Source organism: Pteropus alecto, unplaced genomic scaffold (genome assembly GCF_000325575.1).
Source record: "Pteropus alecto unplaced genomic scaffold, ASM32557v1 scaffold67, whole genome shotgun sequence".
In the NCBI taxonomy this organism is placed as follows: Eukaryota; Metazoa; Chordata; class Mammalia; order Chiroptera; family Pteropodidae; genus Pteropus; species Pteropus alecto.
In genome coordinates, this window is record NW_006441061.1 from 9,957,441 (window position 1) to 9,968,705 (window position 11,265).

General features: G+C 64.1%; 3 protein-coding genes across 3 annotated transcripts in view; 2 read left to right on the plus strand and 1 right to left on the minus strand.

The window, feature by feature from the left end:
• Positions 1-7,126, plus strand: part of NDOR1 (NADPH dependent diflavin oxidoreductase 1) — a 7,334-nt gene extending 208 nt beyond the window's left edge. Inside the window, exons 2-15 of the mRNA XM_025051267.1 lie at positions 4-67; positions 398-475; positions 3,019-3,116; positions 3,938-4,036; positions 4,115-4,216; positions 4,311-4,520; positions 4,779-4,900; positions 4,984-5,204; positions 5,306-5,413; positions 5,550-5,664; positions 5,795-5,941; positions 6,033-6,151; positions 6,224-6,318; positions 6,403-7,126. Of these exons, the coding sequence (XP_024907035.1) occupies positions 4-67; positions 398-475; positions 3,019-3,116; positions 3,938-4,036; positions 4,115-4,216; positions 4,311-4,520; positions 4,779-4,900; positions 4,984-5,204; positions 5,306-5,413; positions 5,550-5,664; positions 5,795-5,941; positions 6,033-6,151; positions 6,224-6,318; positions 6,403-6,547 (1,723 nt within the window). The 3' untranslated portion in view covers positions 6,548-7,126. The remainder of the gene's footprint in view (positions 1-3; positions 68-397; positions 476-3,018; positions 3,117-3,937; positions 4,037-4,114; positions 4,217-4,310; positions 4,521-4,778; positions 4,901-4,983; positions 5,205-5,305; positions 5,414-5,549; positions 5,665-5,794; positions 5,942-6,032; positions 6,152-6,223; positions 6,319-6,402) is intronic.
• Positions 7,127-7,594: 468 nt separating this feature from the next.
• Positions 7,595-9,441, plus strand: LOC102895682 (the record flags this gene model as incomplete). Its single annotated transcript, XM_015594152.1, has 2 exons — positions 7,595-7,772; positions 8,096-9,441. Coding segments are annotated over 2 exons (750 nt in total), but the record flags the coding sequence as incomplete, so codon positions are not given.
• A 541-nt stretch (positions 9,442-9,982) lies between these two features.
• Positions 9,983-11,259, minus strand: RNF208 (ring finger protein 208). Its single transcript, XM_006918132.2, has one exon. It carries the CDS (start codon positions 10,952-10,954, stop codon positions 10,157-10,159), a length of 798 nt encoding a protein of 265 aa, XP_006918194.1. The 5' UTR covers positions 10,955-11,259; the 3' UTR covers positions 9,983-10,156.
• Between the last annotated feature and the right edge of the window lie 6 nt (positions 11,260-11,265).

An 11,265-nucleotide genomic window follows, 5' to 3' on the forward strand; every position in this document is an offset into this window, starting at 1 on the left:
GCTGGGCCGCGAGGCCCGGCGCCGGCGCCTCGGCTGCCGCGTGCAGGCCCTGGATTCCTACCCCGTGGTGAGGGCTCCCTGACCTCGGCGGAGAGACCGAGCCGCCCGGGGAGCCGGCCCCCAGAGCCCTCGACCCCGGGATGCCGCGTTATGTCTGAGAACGGGCCCTTCCATTACGGCGGATGTAGGGGACGGGAAAGTTGGGAACAGCTGCTCACCTTAGCATGCGGAGGAGAGGGCGAGGTGGAGCCGGCAAGAGAGAAGACAGGCCAGCCGCTCGCGGGTGCTCCCTTTTCCCCTTTACCCTATCACCCTGAGCGAAGGAGAGGGGCCAGGCTGTGGGGAGGACGCCTGCTCATTACAGCTTGAGGTCTTACACATGTGTCTTTTTGTTGAGGTGAATCTGATTAATGAGCCCCTGGTGATATTTGTTTGTGCAACCACAGGCCAAGGAGACCCCCCTGACAACATGAAGGTAAGGCCGACCTGAAGTGGCTTTTTGTGCTCAGGAGCTCAGATCCCTGCCCTTGACCCTCACCGCACTTTCATTGCCTGGAGAGTCCAAGAAGCACAATAAATACTTGCGCACTCCCCCCCCACATCGGCATGGTAGCCATGGATTTGAGAGGCTACCTTTGGGTGGAGCTGGGGGCTATCGTTTTCCTCCCTAATAAACTCTTTAACAGGCCAGTATTTTAACCTTCTGTATTTTTCCATGGCTACATGTGAACCTGGTCTGGGTCTTACATGTATTTCAAAACTGCGACCTTCAGGGAACATTCTTTGACCATCCTTTGAGCACACATTCTATTCCAAGCATGATCTAGCGCTGAGAATCAAGCTATGAAGCCAGTAGCCACATTTCTGCCCTTTCAGAGCTAACAGCATAGCAAAAGCAACAAGTTTAACAGGCAGCTACGATGCCAGGGGAAGTTCCAGGTTGATAAGGGCTATCTAGCCCAACCCAGAGACTCATGGAGAGCTTTCTGGAAGGAGTGTAGGCCAAGTCCTCTATAAGTAGGGGCTAGCCAAGCAACAAGAGACTGGGAGCAGCCTGTGTAAAGGAGAAAAACAGCGCAGCCTCTCGGGAGAGCACAAAGCATTTAGGATGGCCGAGTCAAAGAGTGCCTTGGGGTAGGAGGGAAGAAGGGGAAGGAAGCCAGGTCTGGTCCCAAAGAAGCCCAGCTGCCACAGCGAGGCACTGGGACCTATGGAGTGACAATCGCATTCGTATTCTAGCAAAACCACCTCTTGTCTGCAGGGGACGGGCCGTAAGGGAGCAAGATCAGTACCCGGGGATGCACAGCATAGGCAAGAGACTCAAAGTGGACACACCCCAGAGATGTTAAGAAGGTAGAATCGACGGGATATGGAATAAAAAACATCAAAACGAGAGGCATCAAGACAGGGGTTCAGGCTCGGATACCGGGATGGATGGTAGTTCCACACACACAAATAGACTAGGGAGAGCCAGGTGCTTAGAAGTCATCCAGGTGGAGATGGGTGGAAGGGCCAGAGCTCTGATGGGGATCCTGGGTGGAGGCAGATGTTGGAGTGGCCAAAATAGGAGGCATGGGAAAGGAAGCTCCTCCCTCCCTCTAGGACGAGCTGTGACGGGGCAGGAAACCGGCCCTGGCAGCAAGAAAAGGGCACGCACCATGTCCACGATCAGGGACAGGAAGGTGGCTATCAAGAGGAAGGTCTCCAGCGCTCAAAGCTGCACAGAAGTGAAGATAAGGCCTGAGAGGCGTCTGGGGGTTTAATCAGCGAAGGGACTGTTGTTGACCTTGGGAGAGCAGTTTCAGAGGCTGGATAACAGGCCATCAACAAGGCGGGGAATGGAGAGGATCTTTTAGGAATCTCTGTACATTAAACAACTCAAAAAGGATTCTAGCAGTGAATGTGGGGCTGGGGGTTAAAAAGGAGGCATAGGATGAGAGAGGCTGGGGCCAGTTTAGTGCTGGTGGGAGAGACAGTGGGGAGAGAGGGGCTGAAGACCAGGATTGGGGTGGGGGTGACATGGAGAGCCAGGGGGAAAGACCCCAGCAGGGTTTCATCTGTCGAGGGCAGAGCAGGGCACACAGGGACAGTGGCTCAGCAGACACCGTCCAGCTGGACCAACTCGAATTCTTAAGGCAGTTTCAATCTAAGTGCCCCACAAGTTCCCCAGTCAGTGTGAGGGGACAGTGGAGGCGTGCTCAGACACGCCATCGTGAGAGCTTGATCTTTGCCTGGCCTTTCCCCGGATGCGCCCAGGAGGCAGTGGCCGAGAGGCTTCAGGAAAAACTGTTTGAGAAGCAGAGCCGCACGGTCCCCGGTGGCGGCCAATGCAGTGAAGTCCTTGAGGAGGCCGGGGGCGGTCCGGGCCAGCGGGCAGAACTGTGCCTGGGCAGCGCCTGGGTCCTCACTGTCGGATGAGACATGAAGCAGAAGGGAGGTGGGGTGGGGCCAAAGGTAATGCGGAGCTGTGTTCTAGAAGCACATCTGGAGGCCTGTGGTTCCTCAGCCAGCACACAGCAACCTGATGGTGGCTCGGGGCCCAGGGGAGAGAGAATTCTGCCAAGTGAGACCAGAACACAGGATCTGCTGGGTCTGACAGAATAGGCCAGAGCTGTTGATGTGGCTGTGGAGCCCAAGCCGGCGGCAGGGGGCTGAGAACTGAGGGGTCCCGGGGACCTGGGACTCGAGGGAAGAGGAGCCCTCCCGGGGGGACCTGCGTAGGAGCCAGCACTTCCTTTGGCCTGGGAGGAGCCGAGGGCAGCGGCAGCTGGACCCTTCCCGGCGAAGGGGCTCCAACCCCACTGGCCTGCCTCCCCCACCCCCAGTGTAGTGTGCCCTGGCCCACAGCCCTCTAGTGACACCATGGTGGTGGCCCTGGGGCACCTTTCTTTTTCAGGGTTTTCTTGCCATTGTGACGGAATTAAAAAATGGTCTTGTTTCAATAACACAGCCCTCCCGGGCCCACCCGGGGTCCTGGCGCCCGAGCAGCGCCCTTAACTCGGCTTATTCTGCATGCAGAACTTCTGGAGGTTCATATTCCGGAAGAACCTGCCGTCGACCTCTCTCTGTCAGATGGACTTCGCCGTCCTGGGCCTGGGGGACTCCTCTTATGCCAAGTGAGTAGGGACAGGCAGGCCGATGGCCAGTGAGGACTGTCTTCAGGGTTGAGTGCAAGGTGTCCTGGTGGAGGGACAGGCGACCCAGCTCCCAGGGCTCCCACAGGCTTAAGGCCATGGCCCTGGCCCTGTGTCCGAGGCCTGAGACTCCCAGGGGTGGGCAGAGCAGCAGAGTGGGGCCAGGAGGTGAGGTCTGCGGCCGGCCAGCATCGTGTGCTTATGTGCTACGCATGACAGCAACGTGGGCCCAACCGGCCCTTTCTCCACTGTCATAAAAATGCATTTCGTGAGCTGTCTGGGCTTATCAAGCTCACAGTGGGTACGAAAGACCCCCGCAGCCCCGGGGAGCCACCCCCGAGGCTGCCACCCCCAAGGCCACCACCCCCGAGGCCACCATCCCCTGGCACAACAGTGCAACTGCTCCTGCTTTTTCTTCAACGTTTTGACAACGTGTCTGTGTCCTGAGCAAGGTCAGTGTTGCCTGGATGGTTCCCAGGGGAGGACCGAGGGGTTTGTGTTCAGGCTACCTGTGGCATTAAAGTCCCGAGACACTGGAACCCCAATTATCCAGCACAGGCTGAGCGGGGCTCGCAGGGTTCCCGCACCTCCAAGGCCGGATGCGGTGGGAGGAAGCCCATGTTTCTTTTGGAGAAGAGGACAGAAAATGGTGACAGGGTGGCCCTTGTTCATGGGTTCTGTTCTGTACGAAGCCCCCAGGGGTGGGGGCAGTGGGAGCCACCGGCGCTGCTCGTGTCCTGGGAGGACCATCTGTCACACCCCCGAGCCCGCACCCCGGGCCCCAGCCTCTCGCTCGCTCTCAGGTTCAACTTTGTGGCCAAGAAGCTGTACCGACGGCTGCTGCAGCTCGGGGGCACCGCCCTGCTGCCCGTGTGCCTGGGCGACGACCAGCATGAGCTGGGGTGAGTGGAGGGCACGCCCTCCCGTGGGGCCCAGCCTTGAGCAGTGTCCCCAGACCAGCCCGCATGCCCTCTCTCCAGGCCTGATGCCGCCATTGACCCCTGGCTGCACACCCTGTGGGAGAAGGTGCTGGGACTGCACCCCATGCCCATCGGCCTCGACGTGATCCCCCCCGGAGTCCCGTGAGTGTGCGCCTCGGTCCAGCGCCGGGTGTGGCAGGGCGGCCCCTTGGCCTCCTGGCCCACGGATGGCCTGACAGGAGCGCCCTCTCCACAGTTTGCCTTCCAAGTTCGCCCTGCAGTTCTTCCAGGAGGCCCCCGAGATGTGCTCCGGGGAGCAGCGTGGGGCCAGGACAGAGCCTCAGAGCCCCCCTTCAGAGCTGCAGCCCTTCCTGGCACGCATGGTCACCAACCGGAGGGTCACCGGGCCCTCACACTTCCAGGACGTCCGTCTGATCGAGTTCGACATCACAGGCTCTGGGATCAAGTGAGGGCCTGAGACACAGCAGGTGGCGGGGTGCATCCTGGGGACCTGTAGAGGGCACAGGGCACGGCCACAGTCTGAGCTTCAGAGGTCCTCTCACAAAGCAGGAGCAGCACTTGGCAGGGCGGAGCACAGACAGCAGCCAGGGGCAGGGAGACCTCTCCGTCCAAGAACACGCCCATCTCAGACACTTGCTCCCTTCCACTGCAGCCAACCCAGCCCCCATGTCCCTCCCAAACCCTCCATGGCTTTCCCACACAGCTTTGCGGCTGGCGATGTGGTGCTAATCCTGCCCCAGAATGCAGCCAGCCACGTCCAGCAGTTCTGCCAGGCGCTGGGCCTTGACCCGGACCAGTGCTTCATGCTGCAGCCTCGAGAGCCAGGTAAGCTGTGGGACCCCCCGCTGTTGCCCTTACCTCCGGGTCCTCTGGCTGCTTGGCCCTCCCACATCCCCCACTCCCTGCAGATGTGTCCTGCCCCGAGCGGCTACCCCAGCCCTGCTCTGTGCGGCACCTCGTGTCCCAGTACCTGGACATCGCCAGTGTGCCTCGACGCTCCTTCTTCGAGCTCCTGGCCTGTCTGTCCCCTCACGAGCTGGAGCGGGACAAGCTGCTGGAGCTGAGCTCCCCCGCGGGCCAGGAGGAGCTGAGCCAGTACTGCAGCCGGCCGCGCAGGACTGCCCTGGAGGTGCACGGGCCGGGGGCTGGGTGGCGGACAGGGCCGGGGCTCCGCGCAGAGCCACCTGTGGCTGTGCTGGCCGCAGCCTTCCTGAGGCTGTCCCGCTGCAGGTGCTGTGTGACTTCCCGCACACGGCGGCAGCCATCCCCCCAGACTACCTGCTGGACCTCATCCCCCCGATCCGACCCCGGGCCTTTTCCATCGCCTCCTCCCTGCTGGTGAGGGTCTGCTGGGGCCGGGCCACAGGGGCACACCTACACCTGGGACTGCCCCCGGTGGAGTGGGCGGGGCCTGTGGGCTGTTGGCAAGGCAGGAGGCCAGGTGGGACAGGGCAACCCACCTTTCCCTCCCCAGGCTCGCCCCTCGAGGCTGCAGATCCTCATGGCTGTGGTACAGTACCAGACGCGCCTCAAGGAGCCACGCCGCGGCCTCTGCTCCTCCTGGCTGGCGTCCCTGGACCCTGAGCAAGGTGACCGCTACTCTGGAGCGGGGGTGGGGGGTGGACCGAGGCCCTTCGATCTTCTATGTATGCTACGGCCAGTCTTGGGCTAAGATCCTGGTCTTCCAGGACTCTTCATGCCACCTCTCTCCTGCAACAGGACCCGTCCAGGTGCCCTTGTGGGTGCGGCCTGGTGGCCTGACCTTCCCACAGGCACCAGACACACCTGTAATAATGGTGGGACCTGGCACTGGCGTGGCCCCCTTCCGAGCAGCTGTGCAGGAGCGAGTGGCCCAGGGTCGGACTGGTGAGCAAGCAGGGTCCAGGGTGGGGCCGGGGCCGGCCAGCCTGTGCCTTGCAGGCGAGTCCAGGCCCCGGTCCACCCTGTGCCTCCCCAGAGAACTTTCTGTTCTTCGGCTGCCGCCAGCGAGACCAGGACTTCTACTGGGAGGCCGAGTGGAAGGAGCTGGAGGAGAGGGGCTGCCTGAGTCTCGTCACAGCCTTCTCCCGCGATCAGGTGGGTGTGCACGGAAGACCAAGACCGGGAGGGGGGCCGGGCGCAGACTCACCCCGCACCCCCGCCCCGCAGGAGCGGAAGGTGTACGTGCAGCACCGGCTCCGGGAGCTCGGGCCTCTGGTGTGGGAGCTACTGGACCACCGGGGCGCCTACTTCTACCTGGCAGGGTGAGCCTGGACCGCGGGGCGGGGCGGAAGCCTGCCTTCCGGGGGTCCTGGCCTCACTGAGCCTCCTCTGTCATGTTTGTCCAGCAATGCCAAGTACATGCCGGCAGATGTGTCAGAGGCCCTGACATCCATCTTCCGGGAGGAGGGCGGGCTCTCCGGCCCTGAGGCGGCCGCCTACCTCGCCAGGCTCCAGCGCACGCTGCGCTATCAGACCGAGACGTGGGCCTGAAGAGCTGTCCTGCTGGCTGCGGCCACTCTGGCTGCTACCCTGTGGCCGGGGGCTGTCGCCATTCCTGCCCTGTCTGACCCAGGTGGGAGGATGGCCAACTCCCCTGCACAGCCACACTCCAGTCGACCCAGGGCCCCATGCCCAGCCCCCATCACACACCTGCCCAGATTCCAGCTACCTGTTCCCTACTGGCCCAGACCTGGGTCCTAGACAGGGCGGCGCCCCGGGCTGCACAGTGACAGCGACCCAGGAAGGCCCCGGCAGCCTGCTGGACACCCAGGCTTTCCCAGACACTGGCTTCTAGGTGGCACAGGAGTCCAAGGTGCAGGGTCAGGAGTGAAGGCAGCAGAAGTCTGGAGGGCCAAGTGTCCCCTCCTCTGCCCTGGGCGACACATCTGCCACGTCTCGGTGCCACGTCAGCCATCAAGTGCCTGGTGCCATCTGGGGCCCCACAGGGCTCAGGCTTTAAGGCCGTGAGGCCCTAAGCGACTGGCGGCAGCCCCCAGCCAGCACACGCTGCTCCCGCCCAGTTCCCGAAAGCCTCAGCAATAAATGATGGCTCAGGGTGGCTGCTTCTGACCTGCTCTTGTGCCGTTGCCCTGCCTCACATAGTGGGTGGGCCCACAGCTCCTAGGGATGGGGACAGCCCGCCCCTGCTGGGGGCTCGCGAGCCAGTGCTCAGCCACCTTTGATGCAACACTTCGGTGTCTGATTCTCACATGGTGGGTGCCGGCTGCTTGCCCACCTTGTACAAGTTCTACCCTGGCTTCGATGGCCAAGCATGGGGGACCATCTGGAGAGGACCCCGGAAAGGAAGGACATGGGAGTCACCCAGCCTGGCTGGTGTTGGCCAACCCTTCCCCAGCCCAGGGAGCAGCGGCCTAGGGCCCAGGAAGGAGGGGGAGTGGCCAGGAGGGGCGTGGCCAGGACGGGGAGGGAGGGGCAGGCCTCCGCCCCCTGGGAGGGGAATTCTTGTTGGGACAGCGGGGCTGGCTGCCTACCCATACTGCCTCAGCTTGGAGCCCGTCTGTCTAGGTCAGGCGCTGACACCCGGGCGGCGGCGGCGGCAGCGGCGGTGGTGGCTGCATCCGGGTTTGGCTGGACCTGGTGGGGACTGCTCCTGTGGGCCCAGGAGCGGCGCCGAGCTGGCACAGGTGCCGGGGCCCAGGAGAAGTTTACTTTCAGTGGGTGCGAGGAGCCCCGAGGAGGCAGTGGCTGCTGCCAGGTCAGTACCAGACTTGCCACGGCCCCAGGGGCCACTGAGCTTCACAGCCCCGCCCACCCCCATCACCACCCTGGAGTCCCGGCCCACTCATCCTGACTCCTGTCCTAGAGCCCCTACTCATGGCCCCGCTGACCTCAGCTCTGGGCTGCCCAGTCCGCCTTCTGCCTCCCTGGGCCCTGAGCGCCTGGACCCACTGCGCCAAGCGCTGGCAGATGAAGGGCTAGACAGCCAGGCCCTCGGGAGCCCAGAGGGTGCTGGGACCCTGGACAGTGAACCCCTGCTCGGGGCCACAGCCACAGCCCCACCCTGTGCTAGGCCCACAGGGGAGAATGAGGATGAGGAGCAGGGAGGCCAGCGGGAAGAGGAGTGTCCCATCTGCACAGAGCCCTATGGGCCCGGTGAGCACCGCCTGGCCCAGCTGAACTGTGGCCACGGCCTGTGCTCCGGCTGCCTGCACCGCCTGCTGGACACGGCCCCCAGTGCTGACCTGGGCCGTGTGCGCTGCCCACTGTGTCGCCAGAAGACGCCCATGCTTGAGTGGGAGATCTGCCGGCTGCAGGAGGAGCTGCTGCTGGCCGATGGGCCCCAGCGCCCCCCGCCCCCCACACCTCCCACACCGCCTCGCCGTGGCCCCGGGCCCTGGGCCTCCCTGGAGCACCACTACCAGCTGCGCTTCCTGGCGGGGCCCGTGGGCGGCCGAGGCTGCCTGCCCTTCCTGCCCTGCCCGCCCTGCCTGGGCACCCGGCTCTGGGCCCTACGGGAACGGGGACCCTGTGCCCGCCGCCTGGGGCTGCTGGGCCTGCTGGGCCTCGAGCTCCTGGGGCTGCTGCTCACCTTCACACCGCTCGTGCTGCTGGGGCTGCTCTTCATGCTGCTGGACCGCTCGGGCCACTGAGCAGGACCCGTCACATCTGCCACTTGGCACCACCGGGCCTGGAGGCCCAGAACGGCCGTGTCCTGGAGCCTTGGTGCCACGGGTCTTGCCCTGAGAAACACCTGGCCCTGAGTCCCAATGACCAGGCTGAAAAGCCCAAGGTTGACCAGGCGCTGGCATTTAATCAAGACCCGAGACGGGGGCCCAGGGCCACCCAGGGGCCTGTGTTCAGCCCTTGACCCATCCAGAGACTTGAAACCGGCCTGCTGCCCGGACAGTAACCACTGGTGCCCAAGGACGGTGCTGGACAGGGTCTGTGACCAGGCCGTGAGCACTTCTCAGTGGACAGGCACCATACTGACCCTGAGCTGCCTCCCCCGCCGCTTCCTAGACTGTCTGCAAAGGGAGACTCCTAGGAGATGGCGGGGCCGAGCGGGACCGAGGGTGGGGGCCGCCCCGTGCCCCAGGTAAGGGCCAGCGTGAGTTCCCTGAAGGCTAGGGCAGCCGAGGGGAGGGGCCTTTGCTGTGCAAGCCCAGCCCTCAAATGGCCCAAGCGCCTGGGGGTCCGGCACATGGCCCCGAGCTGCAGGGTTCAAGGCCCAGCCAGACCTTGGAGCTGGAGTACTGAGATGAGGCGCCTGACTGCCTGCGACCTCTGCTCACTGAGCCTGGGGCCTTTATCTGAAGGACGGTCACAGCACCACCTCAGGGCTTAGTGGTGGCAGGCTGAGCACTGTACCTGGTCCGGGAAATGGCGCTCAATAAACAGCAGCAGCTACTGTACCTTCCACTCCCCACTGTTGTCCTCACCTTGACCCTTTCTCCCCAGCCCCACCCCTGCAAAGGTTCCCTCTCCAAGCCAGGTCCTCTGAGTGCCTGACAGGAGGCTCCCAGGTCCTTGTACCCTGCTGTGATCTTGGCCAGCCTTTGTCCCAGCCCAAAGGTCATTCCCACACTCCAGAGGGTCAGGTGGATGCCAAGAGCCAGAGGTACTGAGCTGTCCCCCACCACGTCCGGTGGCCCATGCACAAGAAACATCTTCCCTTTGCCCAGCTGGGCCCATCCTGTACACCTGTCCACAGTCCTGCCCGATGCATGCAGGCAGCTGGCTCTGCACAGATGTGTGGGGCGCTCATACGAACGTGCATGTAGACACACACATGCGTGCACAGCCAGGCCCAGCCAGGCCCGGCCCAGCCTGGCCAGAGAGCCAAGCAGACTGATCCTAGCAGTGCTGGGCCTCCCTCTGGCAGCTCTGTCCGGGCTGCAGTCCTTGGCACCCACCCTGGCCCAGGCCTGGGCGCAGGCCACAGGAGCAGGCTTCAGGCCAGCGACGAGGTGCAAACTTTGGCAGAGTTTTAATGGCAAAGTTGGTTGCAGCGACAATGCCACATGGGTGGGGGCCAGAAGCTGTGATGAGTGAGGGGTCGAAAGGGAACAGGGCAGGGCCAGGTCCCTGAAGCAGCGGTGCGTGAGGACCGGCGGGCAGGGGCGGACGGGCGGGCGGGCACTACATGATGGAGCAGGCCGACAGCGGGTTCCGCACATGGCAGGTGCACGCAGCCCCACAGTACTGCCGGAAGGTCTGGTAGCAGCTGCCCTCGGGCTCACCCCCCCACTGGCCACCAGACGGGGCAGTCAGCGCCTCGGGTGGCAGGCGGCTCAGGATGGACGTGTTGACGGCCAGCGCGGCCAGGCCGTAGTCAGTGAAGAGCACAGTCTCGCGGCGGCAGGTGGGGCAGGAGATGAACTTGTACTTGGGGCAGGACTCGTAGAGGATCTGCAAGCACTGCTCACACACGGAATGCAGGCAGGACAGCACGCGGGGCCGCCGCTGGGTGACGTTGTACGTGTGCCCGCAGGTGGGGCACTCCAGGGGCTCACCTGCAGCCGGTGCCGCCATCGCAGTGGCCCCCGAGGCCGCCGGGCTGGGCCGCATCACGTACTGATTCACGATGACCTCGTCCACGGGCGCCACGCGGGGGAAGCCCAGCTCCGCGCTGCCCTTGCGGGGCCTCCGTGGCAGGGGCGGGGTACGAGGCGCCCCTTCCAAGGCAGGCATGTCCCCCCCACATGCCTGGTTGACGATGATCTCCGTGTCTGAGGGCCAGGCACGCTTGGGTGCCAGAGCTGGGGTGGGCCGGGGTGCAGGTGGGAAGCAGGGGGCGGCCGCCTGCAGCTCAGGGAACTTCTCAGGGTGTACGATCTTCATGGCCTCCATCTTGAGGATGACATGGGGGCCCTTCAGGCAAGACATGAGGAGGCCTGGCCAGCCACTGCCCGCCTCGGGCCCAGGGTCAGCCGGCATCCGGCCGTCTCCAGTCAGACTGGGTGTTAGGGTGGGAGGGGGCGTTGGGTGAGGCCGGGGGGGAGGAGTGGGGGCAGCATCCTGGTCCCGCCAGGCCTGGTGGGGACCCCGGCCACCTTGAGGATTCTTGGGGGTGACCAGTGAGAGCTGGGGGGGCAGGGACCCTCCCGGTGGCCACAGTGGCTTCTCCGGTCCTGTCCTAGGAGGAGGAAGGGGCGGGGGAGGTGGAGGGAGGCGCGGGCAGCGGGGCGTGGGGGGCTGCGCTGGGCTGGAGGTCTGGCCCAAGGGCTCACCCAGGGTCTCTGGCTGCT

Bases quoted from the DNA above. Each gene is read 5' to 3' on its own strand.
- RNF208 (XM_006918132.2), bottom strand. From the start codon at position 10,954: ATGCCGGCTGACCCTGGGCCCGAGGCGGGCAGTGGCTGGCCAGGCCTC.